This window comes from Achroia grisella, unplaced genomic scaffold (genome assembly GCF_030625045.1).
Source record: "Achroia grisella isolate CSIRO2021 unplaced genomic scaffold, CSIRO_AGI_Agris_v1 utg874, whole genome shotgun sequence".
NCBI lineage: Eukaryota > Metazoa > Arthropoda > Insecta > Lepidoptera > Pyralidae > Achroia > Achroia grisella.
This window is the reverse complement of record NW_026713051.1, coordinates 830,281-849,650: the sequence shown is the minus strand read 5'-3', so window position 1 is coordinate 849,650 and position 19,370 is coordinate 830,281. Positions and strand designations below refer to the sequence as shown.

The window sequence follows — 19,370 nt, the reverse complement described above, 5'->3', positions numbered from 1 at the left end:
ACTAATTTCCTTATCACTCTATAGGATAGACAGAAGAATAAAAGATGCTATTATTTGACGTTAAACTGCACAGACGAGGTTAAGGGCGGGTTAAGTTGGCTTTATATCCATCGATAACTAGCGACCTTTTCTATGATTAGAACAGGTCACGTTCAAGTTGATTCAATCTTTATAAATACTACAAACAACTGCTATATATAGCGGATAACAATTTGCTTTTGTTACATTTTCTTTATTTTCATGTTACATAAATTACCTATATGTAATAATAGTTACAGAAAATGTAATATGTTTGGAATGCAATGGATTCACAGTAATAAAGATTACCATAGCTACCCACCCCGGCTTCGCATGGGTGTACATGTATTATATATATAAACATTTCTCTTGAAACACTCTATCTATTAAAAAAACCGCTTCAAAATTGCTTTTGTAAGATTTAACCATACGTTGGGATAGACAGCGACAGCGACTTTGTTTTATACTATGTAATGATATAGGTTAATTGATACATTAAAATAATTTAGTAATATTACAGTTTGACCTTTTATATAAGTAGTTTAATGTCGTACAGTAATACAGTAACTTTAATATTTAGCAGATTATGTAGTCTGCTACCTGCGTTTTTAAAATTTACACAATTAAAGTTAGGAAATAAGCACATTTATAGTGAATATTTTCTTATTAATTCGTTCAAGAAATTTGAAAACCATTCCCAAATAATTCAGATTCCGGTTTTGTTATCTGTATAATTAAAGCTCAACAAATTTCTGATAAATGCATCTAATTTTCAATGCCTCTATTCTAAACGCAAATTGAATACATAATCGTAGTCTTTGTTAACTAAATTCATAAATTTATTTGAAATTTCATTCGTAAACGCAATGTTTAAATGTGATTTAATTCTAAAATACAACTGTCTACAGACCTTAGTCTGTATAAATACGTACTACAGCATTTTCGACTGTGAGTGAACACACTAATTTGAATTGGAGTTGAGAGCGTGGTTTAATGTACCTAAGTGCACATCCTTACTAGGAATTTGTATGGCAAAGTGAGTCAGTTTCTGTACCATTTCCACTGTGTACAAACATGCCCGACTAATGAATGGATTTGTATAAAATGGTTACTGTCTTCGGCTTACACTTAACCACTACCGGTGCGACAAAGTTTGTAGGTAGGAGTAGTAGCTGTGTATACAAAGAACATCTATTGTGAGATGACAGACTCCCCTTCGATAGGGGGAAAGGGGATTGTAAGTAATATGGACTCTTGACCCATTGCTATCAATGTATTATTTCAGGTTGACATCCACGCGGTTCCCCCTGGAAAACATCGTGATAAATTAATGGTGAATTTGTCACGATGGGCTAACTGACCTGACCGAATGCTCATATCACCCTCCACTGGTGCCCCGCCAGCATAAACCGATAGCGCAGGCGGGTTCAATGGTGAACCCGTCACATTACATTATTACATACAAAAAAAAAACTCCCCCCAATCCAATGGAAATTACGATGGCCTGAGCTAAGGTTAAGACCCCTAGCGGTGTACTCAGACTAAAGTCGTATCCGTCAGGCGAGAGTTGGCCTTCAGCCGCTCCATAAGTCCTTCTGCGGGTTTGGGGTGCCATCTGCACTCGCCCCCTGTCGTCCGGTGATGCTGTAAAGGCCAGCAGCGGCCAATAGCATTAGAGTAGCCCGAAAAAAAGAGACTAACATCTCTTGCTACTGCTGATACTACTCTAATGTTGATTTACACAGTCAGCTGTCATATGTCTTTTAGTCTTAAGTAATTATGTCACTGAACCTAAAGAATGTTATGTAGAGTAGTCGCGATCAAGGCTTATAAATGTGGAAGTAACTTTGTTTCTACTAAATTAAGGCATGAACAAACTTTATTCTAATGGAAATCTTAATATAGCTGTCCCGGTAACCGTTGTTTTGCCATATAAATTAAAATCGCTATTTATAATTAGAGTTGTATATTTATTTTTAGGGTTGATATATTTTTGATGCTGCATAATAAAAAAAATATTGTCGAAAATTTTTTTTCAGGGTGAACCCTTACACTTAGGGGTATAAAAATTAGTTAAAAACCTATTCTCAAACCTATTGAATATATATATAAAATTTCATCAAAATCGGTCAAGCCGTTGCGGAGGAGTATAAACACGAAATCTGTGACACGAGAATTTTATTAGATTACTGTCTTAAGTAACCCATCTAAGTATTTCCTCAGGAGATTAGTGCATATGAAATGTTTAGTATATTTTTATATTATAGATATATATATATATCAGTAATATTTTTATATTTTCTGGGTTTGTTTGCACCTGAGTGGTAAGTAGCTGGGCCGCAGTCAACCCAAGGGAACAGTCCAGGGCACAAGTAGGACATAGCATGGAGTTGCCGGTACAAGGCATCAAAGAATCGACCACAGCGAGAAGAACTCCCGCATGAGCCACCTGGCACAGCACCTGAGATCAGATCATTATATTAATGTACAATATACCTATAAATATATATGAAAAATATATGCATGATTTCAGAATTTTATCGCACAAGTAAATGAAAAAAAAAATCTCGATTTTAATTATAGAAACTCCGGAACACAAGATATTGTGGAATAAATAAATATTAATAAGTTTTAATAAGAATATAATATAATAATAAGAAGTATATATAAGTATAATAATTAAAAAATAACAAAAATTCGACATATAAATAAAATACTATTACGAGCACTTATATGAACACAAAATAACTATATACACAGAGAAGATGGATAGGCATACTAAATATTAACAAATTTATAAATAAACAGTATAGCCTGACTTCATTTGTATATAAAAAATCCCCCAAAGAGAACCTATACTCATGTCTATTAGTCGAATGAGATATTAAATTGTGCTAATGGATCGCTAGCATCTTAGCAAATTACTATAAAATCGCAATTAGCAATATCTCACGCAATTTCATAGAATATATAAGTACCTAACTCATAAATTAATACGACATGCAGTATAATATACTTCTAATTCAGTGCATCAATATTAATAAATGAATGTGTTTACCGTAAAACTTATTCTCTGTGTGCGCATTCATCAGGAACGCGTCATCTCTTCCGTATTCCTCGCTCTCATCACCAGGCAGTGAATCATCAGAGTCAGGTGAGCTGTGAACACACTTACGCTTAACTTACATTAAGGATTAATTTAAAACTACAAAATAAAAGAAATAATGATCAGCCGGCCTTTCGCGTAGCTAAAATAAATGAATATGAATAAAAAAAAATAAAAGGATTTCGCTACGCATTTCGGTTACCTTCGAGTGACTCGGCGCACCATGACCCGTTGGCTTGTAGACGGCATCATATGTGTCTGGCAGCCCTGAAACATAATTAACATGTTGGTATGTCTATATGTGTTACTATAATAAAAAATTGATTTTTAATTAAGCGACTCCAATTAAGAAATTCTGATTAAGTAACGTTGTAACTGGCTAATCAGAAATGTAAATATTTTCTATTCTAAACTTATAGTTCCTTATATTGTTTTATATTTCATTCTGCTATATTACTGCTTTCCAAATATGTATCTAAAAATATGCTGTTATAATACAATAACTAATTTAGAGATCGACATTAGTAGGAATGACAGAGAAGATCAAATATTGGTATAACTCAATCCAATCCTAAATATGGTTGAGCGCAGTGACGTACTGGCTCATACGTAATACTCGTGAACTAGTGCTGCTTGTAGGGTCTGGTCTGCTCTAATCATTTTGACTGTTTTAATCCTATTGTCTATTTAATATCTGACCCTAATAAATTAGTGCGAGTTGGTGGTTTGTATTCGAATTGGAAATGTAAAGTTACATTGATTATTTAAAAGAGCAACACGCAAGTTTCTTTATCGTTCTTCTTGTGATGAGGGAGCTATCCGAATGAGCGGTAGATGAAAAGAATGATAACTATGACTATTCAAAAGTGCTTAAATTAAGTTTGTTTCATAAATGATTTTCTATTCTATTCTATTCAATATTTTAATGTTGCCATAGTAAGTGTTGTGTTCACAATGACGACAACGCTTGACTCTGTTTAAACAGATAGATAAATAAATAATAAGAAGAAAAAACACATATACTAGTGTAAATAAAAAACAAGACGTGAGCTACCAAATAATGAAACTGTTTGTGATGTAGATGTCGTAACTGTCGCAAATATAACTTTGAATTGTGGACGAATCATTTGCGACAATAGTCATGTAGTACAAATGTATATTGTAATCATCAACTATCTGGGTATAAAGCGCTGTTTTATCCACCGAAAAACGAGTATCTATCAATACATACACACACAAACAAAACCTAAATAGAATAAAATAATAATTAAGTTTACTCCTAATTTTACATGGAAATTAAAACTGTAATCTTGGTTTTGGGATGGAACTGACTCCTGATATACAGCTCCCGCTAGTTTAGAAGTCAGCATCAAAAATGTACACTGATAAATGTTTAAATAAATAAATAAATCATACTTCATTACATAGTATAAAACAAAGTCGCTGTCGCTGTCTGTCCATCCCTATATATGCTTAAATCTTTAAAACTATGCAACGGATTTTGAAGCGGTATTTGTACTAGATAGAGTTATTCAAGAGGAAGGAATTTATATATATAATACAAGTGCACCCGTGCGAAGCCGGGGCGCGTAGCTAGTAATATATACAAGTATAATTTCTAAATAATCATCTAAACATGTTAAATAATTGTAAAGTTATCGGTTATATGAGTATGTTTCAAAATGAATGTATCGGCTGCAGCATCCACCGCAATTTTGATATACGTCGTTTAATTTAATTGGTTTTCAGAAACTTGATGTCGCGTCCGATGTTATTAATCCGATGCATTAATCCGTACACGCAATCCCGGTAACTATGATGCCTTCGTTATTTAGAAATTTGATGTAGTCACTGCATCCTACGCAAATAACGTGCACTCGATATATATTGATGACAGAAACTCATTTATCCAAGCAAGCGAAAATAAATGAGTTTATGTTATATACTGTTTTAAACTTCAGTATTTATACGTATAATTAGTAAAAATCTCGGGATCTTACCACGTTTTATATTTATTTGCTGAGTTCCCGATATTTCTGTAGTGTTTCAACCACCATGATCACGGGTAAACTGAAGAGCAGCGGGTAGATGGAAATGAAATCATTTTATGGGCAGACATATGCGTCTACCTTCACACGTCTTCTTTTCTTGCTCGATATTCATCTCGGCAAACTATACTCACAGTATCTTTACATACATTTAATACACTTTTCGATCGCGTTTTTTGTTTTTGTTTAATTAAACCAATCACTGGATTCCAGGCATTAGAGAGCCTATAACCGTCTTCTCGATTGAATTTTTTATATTTCTGTATTTCAATGGCCTCTCTAACCATTCTTGGGATATAATGCCGTTCTGATGTTAATACTTTTGGTTGGTGTAGTTCAATCCAGTGATTGGGTCCCGATCCCAACAAGTGTTCCGCTATGGCTGATTTCCGTGGATCGTTGTTTTTAATAGCTTTTATATGTTCAGCAATGTGACGGGCTATTGTTCATTTTGTCTGTCCGATGTTTATGTTATCGATACAGAAGCTAAAACGTGAGATTTTAACGACTACGACGACGCTAGAGCTAAAATGTGTTATTTTAACATACACGTATCGATCAACGATGTATATGTAGTTGCTAAAACGCAATTTCGAAATAGCGATGAAATCAATGCAGCCGCAAAATCGACGACACTCAATGCTAAAAGCTATGTGTCCATTTAGTACTAATGGATATTAATAGTGCACTTTGTATTGACAAAATAATTACGTATGTTTTTAAAATAGAATAGAAAATGATATATTCAAATAAACTCATATTGAAGCACTTTTGAATAGTCATCAGGCTTTTTTTCAATCTACCACTGAAGAGTGAGTGAGAAATAAACTTGCGTGTTGCTCTTTTAAATATTTATAATAATTTCAGGACAATTCACACAGCGCCATCTAGGCCCAAGTTAAGCTAGTTAAAGCTTGTGTTATGGGTAATAGATAACTGATACATAGATTTTTTTTTGTAAATACATATATATTATACATAGAAAACATCCAGACCGATAAAAACAATCATACTCATAAATGCAAATGTTTGTGCCGTGCCGGAATCGAACCCGTGACCATCGGTCGTAAAGCGATGTGCTAGACCACTAGATCACCGAGGTCGTCAATATTTTCGTTGTTACTTTACATTTTTAAGTTGAAGTGTGTGAATACAAACTATTAAGTAGCACTAATTCAATAAATCAATTATTTTTCCAAATCAATTTTCAAAATAAATCTATTTTCGATCTGTTATGTCTTTATGTATTTAGTGAATCCAATAATTCAATAAATACATAAAGACATAAGAGTAAATTAGTCATAGTACTTAGAGCACTTCTTACAAGCAGCACGCGTCCACAAGTATGAAAATCAATAAATTTCTGCTGCATGTTAAATTAGCAATTTCGTTTTGTAATTCAATATTATGAATATCTACGCACATTATCTGAGGTGGAAATGTGACTTGTTTTCTTATAAATTACCCAGAATTATTAAGCCAAGTGATATCTCTTCGCAAAAAAATATTAAACGTCAATTATATTACTTTTCCTTCTATAGAAATACCTTTATAGAACACCTAATATACTATTGCATCTCCTTAGACAGGGCCTGTCAAGGATTTCGCGATGATCTGTTTGGTTTATTTCCTTTGCCGCTGCAGTTCTGCTGTTATGATACGCGACGACTTCATAAATATGTATACTGAACCAATATTCACACTTAACTGCGTTAAATATTCACAGATGCTTGAATATTAGAAACTAGTGAGTGCAATATTATTAGAAATATGGTCTCCAAAGGCTAAATTAAATAAATTTGTCGTATTTGTATCGTGGCAATGGTGAAGTGATTTGTTTTTAAAACTTGCTTATTTTTATCACTTAGTATATGTTTATATGTATATTTGACATTCAAATTCATATTCAATATATCTTTATTCATGTAGGTCTATTTCAGACTCTTATGATATGTTAAATCTACCGTCAGTAAGGATTGATTTCGAGATAAGAACTGATAAGAAACTCAGCTTGTATTCTTTTCAAATAAATGTTGTACATGTTTACAATAATACAGTTTCATTTATAAATTCAAATCAAAAGCAAATAGTCTAATCAATCGTAACCCGAACAGACATGTCCCCACAAGCAGCACCCGTTCACGAGTATGACGGACAAACCAGCCATCATTGCACTGCATATTAGAGGGAGCACATTTACCCGGCCTACCATCCCGCCACAAGATTTGTAGCGTGCACGACTATTTTAAGTTACACCACTACGTCATTTATAGTATTTACAGTATAGGCTGTAACAATCACAATTTTTACTCATTACAATATTTTATTTTACTGTTACATATATTGTGTAATCTAAACACGATATTATATGATCTGAATACGATAATATATCATCTAATCAGGATATTATGTATGTATATGACTATAATAATCTTTGTATAACAAAGTCACGTACATACTACCCGTATATAAATGAAATTACCAGCTTTCGCTCATTTTGTAGACGATGTTTTCCCAAGTGACAAACCGGATGAGAATCTTTAAAAATTGCCGTGAAAGATTTTATCGTACCCCGCAGTATGAACTTGATACTCGTTAAAACGTTACAAGAGAAATATTTTAACATTTTCCATCCGCCACGAACGCCTCACTTAAAATAAAACCATTTTATATCGAGACTGTGCAACCACTTTTTTTAGAGTAACATTTTAACTCAACAGGTGGTTGCATTCGCTCACTTCCGTTTCGGTCTCGTAAGGGTGGCGCCCGTCCGCAATACAATTAGAATAGAATAGAATAGAATAGAAAATCATTTATTCAAATAAAAATTAATTTAAGCACTTTTGAATAGTCATAACAATTTGTTTTTTATCCACCACTCGTTCGGAAAGCTGTCTAATCACAAGAAGAACGAGCAAGAAACTTGTTGCTCTTTTCAATAAGCCTTGTAAGTTTACATTTACAAGTCGAAATGTGTGAATACAAACTACCAGCCAGCACTAACTTTTTGGGTCAAATATTAATTAAAAATAAAACTATACATTTATATAATCCACGATACTTTATGTTCTCTCTGGTAACCTTAGTAAACCTCTTTTACGATTCGCACCAGTGAGTGTACATGTATTATATATATAAACCTTCCTATTGAATCACTCTATGTATTAAAAAAACAACCGCATGAAAATCAGTTGCGTAGTTTTAAAGATTTAAGCACACATTGGGACAGTCAGCGACAGCGACTTTCTTTTATACTATGTAATGATGATAGTAATAATATAGTTTGTAATTAAAAAGAAATAAATTTCAATAAAGTATGTTAATAATATTATTGATTGTAAAATACATAAATATTTATTATAAATAAATATTATCAATATTTTTTCTTTTTGAGTATTTAATTGAATTAGTGCTAATTGGTGGTTTGTATTAACACACTTAAACTTAAAAATGTAAAGTAATAATAAAATTATTTAAAAGAGCAACACGCAAGTTTCTTGCTCGTTCTTCTTGTGATGAGACAGCTTTCCGAACGAGCGGTAGATTAAAAAAAATGTAATGACTATTCAAAAGTGCTTCAATGTAAGTTTATTTGAATAAATGATTTTCTATTCAATTCTATTCTATAAACGTAGATCATAGGAAGAAACTGTAATAAAATGAGTATCTATAAGTATATATCTATAAGTGCAACACCATCAATTGACCTCAAAAGATATTTTCGAGCATGGTATTCGTAAGCAAGTTTTCTTTCTTTTAACAGGCGTGGATGATACTGAATTGGTAAGGGAATTCTAGAAGATGCTTATAAAAAATATAATGCCGTCAATACGGTCATGTAGAATCATCACTATTGATCATCGAGATGATGAAGTTGAATTTGAGAGAACTACATGAAAATAGATTAATGAAATTAAGAACTACTTAACAATAATGTAGGTACTTTATATGTCGCAAATCAAAGGGTCATTAAACTGATTATAAAGGTTAAAATTTGAAAAAACTACTTCACAAATTGTTATATAATTAAAAATGTATAAGTTCAAATTTCTTTGTCTAACTTCGTTCTGCTTAATCATATTATATACCAACTCAAAATTGTATAGTATAAATACAAGTTTCAAACTTGATTGTTGGCAATACAATTATAAATAAAATTATAGATTTGTTAAGTTGGGCTAAAAAGGACTTGTATCCAGAGCCGTAATACATAAAAAAAACTATAGATTTATATAATCTATGCCACACTGTTTTCCTTTGGTAACATTAGTAATATAATAAATAAATAATTTCGTGTTAATAAACTATATATAAACTAAATACGCGAGAGTCAACTGTTAGAATCTTGTGATTATTGCGTAAATCATTCAGGAACTATTTTATACAACATGTACCTATAATACTTACATAAATTACGCTTAGATGGAATAAGAATATAACAAATCAATGTCAAGTTATTACTACTTCCAGATATATGTTACATATCGAATAAAAAAAACACCTGTCGCTATCATATAACTCTCGGCAAAAGTTGATCAAGTGTAGGCCAAAAATAGCCGATCATCAACATAATACGCCCACACAAGGGTGGGGAGCAGTGGGCGAACGTCATTTAAGACTATTGTGGTAAAGATTTTACCTACACACTCTTATATGCTCGTATTTCCAAGTAATAGGTAGAAGATACTAATAGGTAATTTAAAACTGTAAGATGCTTTGAAAGATGAGCTCTCAATGAACACCGACACTTAATGGATGTGTTTATTACTATAGATACATATTACTATTTATTTATTATAGTTTATTTATATATTTATTTGTATGTAATCAATAAGCTTTAATTTTTGTTTATTTATGTAATGTATTCTATACAGGTAGATTAGTATGGTTATATATTATCAAAGTACAAATAAAGTATCACAACGAGAACAGCAACTGAACCTTACTTATTTAAAGTGTTAAATTTTTTTATTATTTCTGTTAGATATATTATATACAACCTATATTTTATAAGATTAAGTCAATGGAATTAGATTGTGCTCCTTTCCTTCAAATTATATTAATACAAAACATAAAATTACTTACAATATGTTTTGTGGGTATTTTTTTCTTTCGACATACGCAACAACTGAACTTCACAATTATTAATATTAATTTAACTTGATGTGAATATTTTGTATAAAACTTGTATATATTATGAAATTCTTTGAATAATTCCAACAAATAGTTATAGAATAGTTTTAAATATTTAGTTGTTTACCAACGAAAGAAGTTTGACAGAAGGCTGGTACACTAATTTTTAATGTCGATTTTTGCAAATAATACAACTCCAATTTGTACACAAACAATAATCGACAATTATTGCACTATTAAATCACTAATAACGATATCGAAACTATAATATTCGTATGATAGACTATTAAAAAATATTTATTTATTACGGCCAGCTGATAAAGACAACTGTCGTTGGTGTTACCAGTCGAAGAAAAAAATTAATGATTGAAAATGATTATTAAAATGAACGTCTTATTTTCTCTGATCAGTGCGACGGTTAACTGATAGAGATTGCCATCAAGCATTAAATTCGCCAAGTATTTTTGTGTACTAAAGAATAAATAAATAAATAATTTTCGAAAAAAAAAATCTATTTACTTGGTGTTGAAGGTTCACTAAATAAATTTAATTCTTCTTTTGCTTTAATTACCATTGTTCCATTTTTTGTTTGAAATTCTAGTGCATGCTTTTAAAAAATAAATATTCATCTCGTTAAATAATTATTCATTCAGTCTCGACTCGGTCTTTTAACGATTTATACATATTAATAGTGTTCAGCTATTAAAATAAAGTGTTTACTAACAAAATAAAAAAGGTGACAAGTGAACGTTTGCTATAAAATAACTGTATTTGTCTACGTGTGAAAAAATGGCTCGTTTAAATTTAATTGAATCCAAAAGGTAAAAATGTAAACACGAACGAACAAGTCGAGTGGATATGAGGCGAGTCGAGGGTGGACACACGAGTGCTGGCTCTTGATTACACTTGTCCCGGCAGTGTACTGAACTAATTTGCACTACACTGGGTTTCACAACACATCTAAAACACATAAACTTGTATTAATGAGTTGTACTAATATTGTCTGTTTATTTCGAACCACAATATGTATAGAGGATGGTATGTAGAGCTGTGGATGTAAAGGGAGGGGACGCCCTAAGAAAAGATCGATGGATTGTGTGAAAGATGATATGAATAAAAGAAGAGTATGTTTAGATATGACGACCGATAGAGAGCAATGGAAGAGAATGACAAACTGCGCCGACCACAATGGGATATAGGTAAGGCAATGATGATGATGATGGTATGTAGAGCTGGGATTAGTGCAGCCAACGATTGTGGTAAAGCCTTTTAGTAGAAGCTCTGTCTGTTTGTTCCAGCAAATCTCTAAAATGGCTGCACCAATTTTGATGGGACTTTTATTGGCAAGTAGCTGATGTAATAAGCAGTAAATTAGGCTACTTTTATTTTAGAAATATTATCTAATTAACTTTTTTGCTAAATTCCACACGGACGAAATCGCGGGTACAGTTAGTAAAATATAAATGTTAACGAATATGGAATATTGTGCAAGCTACCGGCCCAGATGCAATGTGCCCTGTACAATGCGTAATTAAATTAATCACAATAAATGAACTATAAAGTGCCGGAGATAACTTACAGATGAATAATAATAAAAAGACTCTACAGAGGTATTGTATAGAGAAATCGTGACTGCAGTATAAATGTTTAGAATAAGCCGAGATATTTTCTTAGAGGAGGTCTACGTGCTGGCAATGCGCTGGGTATTACAGGCATCCATCGTGTTACTAGCGAAGGACATTTAAAAATGTGGGCGGATGCCTCAATGACAACTATTTGTGCAGCCAAGCAAGCTTTATTTGCAAGATATATTCTGATTTTTATCTGAAACGTGACAGTTCTGGATTTGGTGGCAATTTCTTGAATATCCTTAAATACACGAGGACTCTACGAGTATCTCTACGAGTGGTAGATGAAAAACAAATTGTTATAACTATTAAAAAGTGCTTAAACTAAGTTTATTTGAATAAATGATTTTCTATTCTATCATATCTATGTAAATAGATTCTATATATGTATGTTTAATTATACAACTTAATACATTTTATATATCCGTTATAATCGTTAACGGGTGCTGCTTGTGGACACTGTTCAGGTTACGAACACTGATTAGACTATTTGCTTTTGTAAAAGCATAAGCTAGTCACTCTATTCTTCCAAAATAGAATTTAAAAATTAATCTATATTATTGCAAACATGTACAATATTTAATTGAAAAGAATACGAGAAGAGTTTCTTGTAAGTTCTTCTCATCTGGAAATCATTCCGAACTGACGGTAGATTTGACGTATCATAAGTCTGTAATAGACCTACATGAATATTTTGAATGTAATTTTTTAATATTACTCATATTATTTAATGAAACATTGAGGTTAATAATTTGTTGTAATTTACTTTGATATATATTTGGATAAGTTGATTTCATTAATACTAGTTAATTTTACAGTGCAATTATTGAAATACCAAACAATTATGTAAATTGCCTGCATCGTCAATTGGCAGATTAACTTTTAATATCTGGATTCCAATCATATGGACCACAAATTTAATCCCTATTGTGGACGAATATTCGTAGTTTCACAAATGTTTATTCACAAGTAGGGATTGAATTTGCGGTCTGTATTTGGAGTGCAATCGTTAAAATCGCTACTCAACCAGGACGAGTAGTGGGCGCTGATAATAAAAGAGTTAAAAAAGACTAGAGCTTGGTTGACCTATTTTTCAAATTGTGCATTGTTCTAGTTATCTTCAATTCCATACTAGATAGGTAGAATTTCGTTTTTTTTTATTGTGGATAAAATCACGAGATTATTGTATATTGTGTGCTTTTTGCCCTTTTTAAATAGCGGTGTAGTGCTCTCGGAAATTAATTTTAATTTTTATAGGTTAACTAGAAATAATGGTGTTTAATTAGAACTCAATAACAAAAAAAATAAAGTATATCATTATCCTACTACAGGTGGTACAACATTATTTCAAAATTTGATATTTACACATATAAATTAAGTATCCGAGATTTAGAAAAAATTATTCATATGCATGTAGCGTAGAAGCGACTTCTACGCTACATGCAACATATATACAACATATACAAATCTGTTAGTAGCTCTGTTTAATTAATATTTTTATTATTCTTATGGGACATAAGAATAAAAAAATATTAATTAAAGTATGAAGAAAAAAGTAACTGTTTTTATGTCAATCTAGCTATATCCGCAATTTAGTCCGCGTGGAATTTGACTTCATTTTTCTAAATTAAAAGAATTTTTCTAAAATAAAAGTAGCGTAAGTTACTCCTTATTACATCAGCTACCGACCAATAAAAGTCCCATCAAAATCGGTCCAGCCATTTCAGAGATTAGCCGGAACAGACAGACAAAAATTGTAAAAAATGTTATTTTGGTGTATGTACCGTATTTATATTCATATGCATGTAGTAAAAAACGGTTATTTCAATATTACAAACAGACACTCAATTTTATTTATATGTAGGTATAGATATAAGTACGGGCCTCATATATTTCGGAAGCTTGATGTTAAATAGTTTGAATATAAGTTTTAATTTGAGATATATTATAATTAATTATATACATACAATGATAAATATAAATATAAATATAAATATTGATAAATATATTAAATAATAATAAATAATTTGATATATATTTATATACATACATTGATAAATATTGATATGTATAACATCTAGTACCCATAACACAAGCTCTGCTTAGCTTGGGACGAGATAGCGCTGTGTGAATTCCTCCTGAGATATTATTATTCCACAGTTTCACAGTATACATATATCGGTTATTTGTATAGTGATCACAAGGACGAGCTTATATCACCAAGTCACATGTTCACACAATAGTATTTTAAATACTCTTTATAGGACTGTTTAAAAAATGTTCCTAATGCTTATTTAATAGTGGATTTCTGTAGTTCAATATAGCTAAAGTTCCTTAATTGCAGTTGATGTAACGAAGTATGCAATGATTTTGGGATCACTCCAGTGGATGATATAATAATTATTATTATAGAATTTTACTTTTCATTCAATTTCTAAAATTCAAATTCAAAAATCATTTATTCATGTCGGACATTTTAGCCGCTTATGTACGTCAAGTTTTTACATTATAATTTTTTTTCCCTACCGTCCAGTTCGGTATATAGATCCAATTGAGAGGAACTGGCATGAAACTCAATTGAATTATTTTTCAATTTTTATTCAGATATAAATATTATGCATTAGGTACAATAAATACACTATCTGCATATAGCAGTTTAATAAGGATTATAGAAAGTATAGCTGCTTTAAAAGAAGGTTTAAAATGTACGATAATATCAGGGCTGTATTTCTAAGAGTTTGCAATCCTCTGCCGGCTGTGGAGCAGTTTAATACGATTGTGATATTATCGATAACGGAAATCAAAGTTTGCCGGCTTATCGGTTTTCATATAATCGGTTTCTATATTTTTTTATAATATCGATTTTTATGATTTTTTATAATATCGGTTTCTATATATTTTTTATACTCAGCAAAAATAATAATCATTTTGCAATAACAAGCAAACGCTGAACAGCACCTGCAGTAAAATTACAAGAAAGACGAAAAATATCTTCATAAGTGTTAGGTCATTCCATATCAAATTGGCGTTTTGTCGTACTGGCCACTTTGATCTCAAATAGGATAGGATCTCTCCTCTTTGTTAGGAATTCCAATTTCATATTTATATAGCTACTTAGAAAACCGTAATCCATATGTTTTTTCCATCTTTGGTTTTTTCTTTCACTCAATATTACTCACGTCACTCAATGTTATGAAAAACTTAAAATATCGCGTTAATGGGCCGGGTCATTGGGCTCCCTAAAATATGGTCGAGCGCAGTGACGGCTGGGTCATCCGTCATACTCGTCAGCTCTTATCACTACGACTGACTTAATCTTATTGTGTTTTTATATTTGGTCCTAAATAAATTAGTGCTAGTTAGTAGTTTGTATTCACACATTTTGACTTGCAAAATGTGAACTTACAAGGATTGTTTAAAAGAGCAACACACAAGTTTCTTGCTTATACTTCTTGTTAAGCTGTCTCAGCATTACGAATGAGCGGTTGATTTAAAAAAAATTGTTGAGTATTCAAAAGTGCTTCAATTAAGTTTATTTGAATAAATGATTTTCTATTCTATTCTATTTACGAGTACGAGTTCCGCCGTGGCACCAGCGCTGCAGAAACGGCTCGAAGGATTAATGATGTGGGTTGCGGGTAAATGATACGTGTTGTTGGTTGAGACGATGTATGTATATTATAGATGATAATAGACTGACAATATGTACATAGAAATATTGATCTTATATACTAAATGACAATAGGAAAATGTAAGGTGGGGTGACACAGTTTAGACACGGCAGTGCTTAGTAGACAATATTGGATTTGTCTTACTAGACATTATTAATGTATCTAGGTAACTGTATCCTACAATGTGTATAGCAGTGGTGTGGTGATGCAAAAGTGAGTTAGTCCCTTACAAAACGCAAATTTCATATGTTAGGACCTAATATTTTAGGGAAAGCGTCGTTCCCCCTGCGCCAGCTGCCGTGACCCAAGTCAAAGAAGTGCGCTTTGAAATTGTAATTAGTTATTACATTACCAAATACGTTGTACGCAATTAAGGTGATTCAAAGCAGAGTTTCCTCAAATATGAAACAATAATAAAGTGCTTTAACTTTTATCACTGGGGGAGCCGTCATTTAACTCGTGCCTCGCGGGTGGATGACCTCAATGTAACAATAGAATACCCAGTGTTGCATAGAAGTGTTATAATTTAGCATATATTACCGTTATTTACTGTCTTATGGAAAGTATTTTATGGCGGAATGGCTTAATTGGAATTTGAATATGTCTAAGTACCGTTTTAGTTGTTACACATTTTCTAAGCTACTACCATAAATGACAATAGAATAGAATAGAAAATCCTTGATTCAAATAAACATAATTTAAGCAGTTTTGAATAGTCATAACATTTTTTTTCATTACATAACATTCTGATTCGGAAAGCCGTCTCATCACAAGCAGAACGAGTAAAATTCAAAATGCAAAATTCAAAAATCATTTATTCATGTAGGACATTTTAGCCGCTTATGAACGTCAAAGACTATATGAAACTTGTGTATTGCTCTTTTAAATAATCCTTGTAAGTTCACATTTTTCAAGCAGAAACGTACGAATACGAAATACCAACTAGCTCTAATTTATTAGGAGCAAATGTAAATACACAATAGGATTAAATCAGTCAGTGATAAGAGCAGACTACTACTACAGACAAGCAGCACTCGTTCACGAGTATGACGGTGTATATAAATCTTCATATTAAGACCTGTGATGAAATAAATTGAACGGAGCGTGTACAAATTATATCCATTATAAATATCTTCATTTAAAGAAAATAATACTTATATATCTTTTTTTTATATTTCAGAAGGAAAGGGCCGGAAATATTAGTGATTACAAAATCATTACATAAGGAAATCACAATAAATATATGTTTATCTGAATCTTGTAAAGTGCATAAGGAAAAGAAAAACTGTTTTTTTTTTGTCGTAAACTGTAAAGTTTCATCAAAATCAATTCAGTAGTTTTGCCGTGAAAGAGTAACAAACATCCAGCCTTCCATGTATCCATCGATACTCACAAACTTTGACGTTTATACAATAATGTTAGTGAGACTAACTGTCAATTACATCTTATATATAAAATTCTCGTGTCACAATGTTAGTTACCATACTCGATCCCAAACGGCTTGACTGATTTTTATGCAATTTTATATATTCAGTAGGTCTAAGAGCCGATTCTCACTATACTATCTTTTTTTTATATCCCTAAGTGATAAGGGTTGGTCACCATTAACAGTTTTTTTTAATATTTCGGAACATATTTTGTTTAATTAAAATACATAGTACTATTTACACCCTTATATTACCGATTCCTTATATTTAATAGCGGTTTTAATTCATCAAAACAACGTTTGCCGGGTCAGCTTTAATTTAATTAATCTAAATATTATATAACCTATATGCTGTTTTCAGAGGATCATTCGTGGTAGCACATATAAGATAAAAAGTACCTACATGTAATACGTTATAACGTCGACACTCGACGAAATTAAAAATTTACGATATGAAGTGACGAAGGATGCTCTATTCTTTGGACAGGTTAACCTTGTTGAAGGAATGAGTGAGAAGGAATTAGGTATAAAGTGGCAAAACTAATACTTAGTTTCTTACATGTTGTTTAAGTTATATAAGTATCTGTTTATTTACTAGGTATATAAACTTGCTCGTAAAATCTGAACCGAAATTTGACGTTTAATTTATTTATTTTTTCTATAATTGTCTAATTTGTCCATATGCAGTACTAGCTGTTCCCACGACATTCGTCGGCGTTGAAAATAATTTTATTTTTCTAAAATAAAAGTAGCCTAAGTTACGTCTTATTAAATAAGCTACCTGTCAAAAAAAATCCCGTCAAAATCGGTCCAGCCATTTCAGAGATTAGCCGGAACACACAGACACAGAGGCAAAAATTGTAAAAAATGTAATTTTGGTGTATGTACTGTTTTTACATTCATATTATTATGCATGTAGTAAAAAATGCTTATTTCAATATTACAAACAGACACTCCAATTTTATTTATATATATAGATTCATGAAACGGATAAACTTCTAGAAGATATTGAAGTAATGTGTAAAAGTAATCTACTAGTATTTGCCTCTCTGCCTAACTAGAGTTTACAAGCGAATCCGTCGTTTAGTTACTATTATATTTTCGGATTTAACTTCATACTGAGTATCTAGAAAATCTATCTAAATCTAGGTTAAAAATCACTGAATTTTTAACCCGGATCAATCAATCGACAGAGTTGCACTAACAATTCAAATGACCCAATTGAGATATATAATTAGGACATGCAAAAGCCTTTTAAAGTTTGTCTAAAACCTATAACGAACTGAAACTATTGTATTTAAAAATAATTATTAGAATAGAATTGGGGAATTTCATTCGGGTCATACAAATAAGAACAGTTCAGTAAAAGGCTATATTTATATTTATAAAGGGAAAAAAATATATTATATTAATAACCCAGGGTTAATATTACCCAAGGTAATAATAATATTATTATAATATATTTTTGGCTCAGTTGATTAAAATGTGTTCATGATGTAGCAAGAATAGAAAATCATTTATTCAAATAAACTTACATTGAAGCACTTTTGAATAATCATCACATTTTTTTAATCTACTGTAAGCTATCTCATCATAAGAAGAACGAACAAGAAACTTGCGTGTTGCTCTTTTACATAATTTTATTATTACTTCACATTTTTAAGTTTAAGTGTGTGAATACAAACAACCAATTAGCACTAATTCAATTAAATACTGAAATAGAAAAAATGTTGAATATATAACCAACTGGTTAAACAATTAATAAGAGGAAATCAATCATTAGAGCAGACCAGTCCCTACAAGCAAGTATTGCATAACATTTATTCTTTATTTTCTTCGAATTACTTAACGTATGAAAATTACTTCCGTGAAAAAAGAGACGCAGAAAAGCCGAGTACAAGTTGCAGTAAACTGTACTGCCTGTAGTAGTGAAAATAAATAAAGATTGTTGAGAAAATATGTTACCGTTTATATTTTATTTTACTCAATCCACGATGCCACTACTGTCGATTCAGACTAAACAGGCTTTACAGCAAGACGTGTCTGTTAGACCGCAAAGGATTCTATTTTACAATGGGACTTAAGACAGTTTTATGAAAAATGATACTACAAATATTTATCTCAACATACAGCAGAACAAATATCCTTTCTAAGGTGCCACTACTCGGAGAGAGAAAAGACTAGAAAAGAACAATTTTCAAGGGATTTAATGTTTCAAAGAAGTGAACCATAAAATACTGAAATATATCAGATTTTATATACTCGTATTGTATATACCAATATTATACATAGCAATTCTCATTAGTTCTCTCTCGTTTAGTTCATTAATTACAATAATAA

General features: G+C 31.5%; 1 protein-coding gene across 1 annotated transcript in view; it reads right to left on the bottom strand.

Annotated features, from left to right (window-relative positions):
• LOC131853045 (cationic amino acid transporter 3) overlaps positions 1–19,370 on the bottom strand; it is a 245,833-nt gene that overhangs the window by 5,882 nt on the left and 220,581 nt on the right. Inside the window, exons 12-15 of the mRNA XM_059203838.1 lie at positions 18,646–18,657; positions 3,327–3,382; positions 3,077–3,177; positions 2,336–2,479 (exon numbers count right to left, since the gene is read on the bottom strand). Coding sequence (XP_059059821.1) covers positions 2,336–2,479; positions 3,077–3,177; positions 3,327–3,382; positions 18,646–18,657 — 313 coding nt within the window. The remainder of the gene's footprint in view (positions 1–2,335; positions 2,480–3,076; positions 3,178–3,326; positions 3,383–18,645; positions 18,658–19,370) is intronic.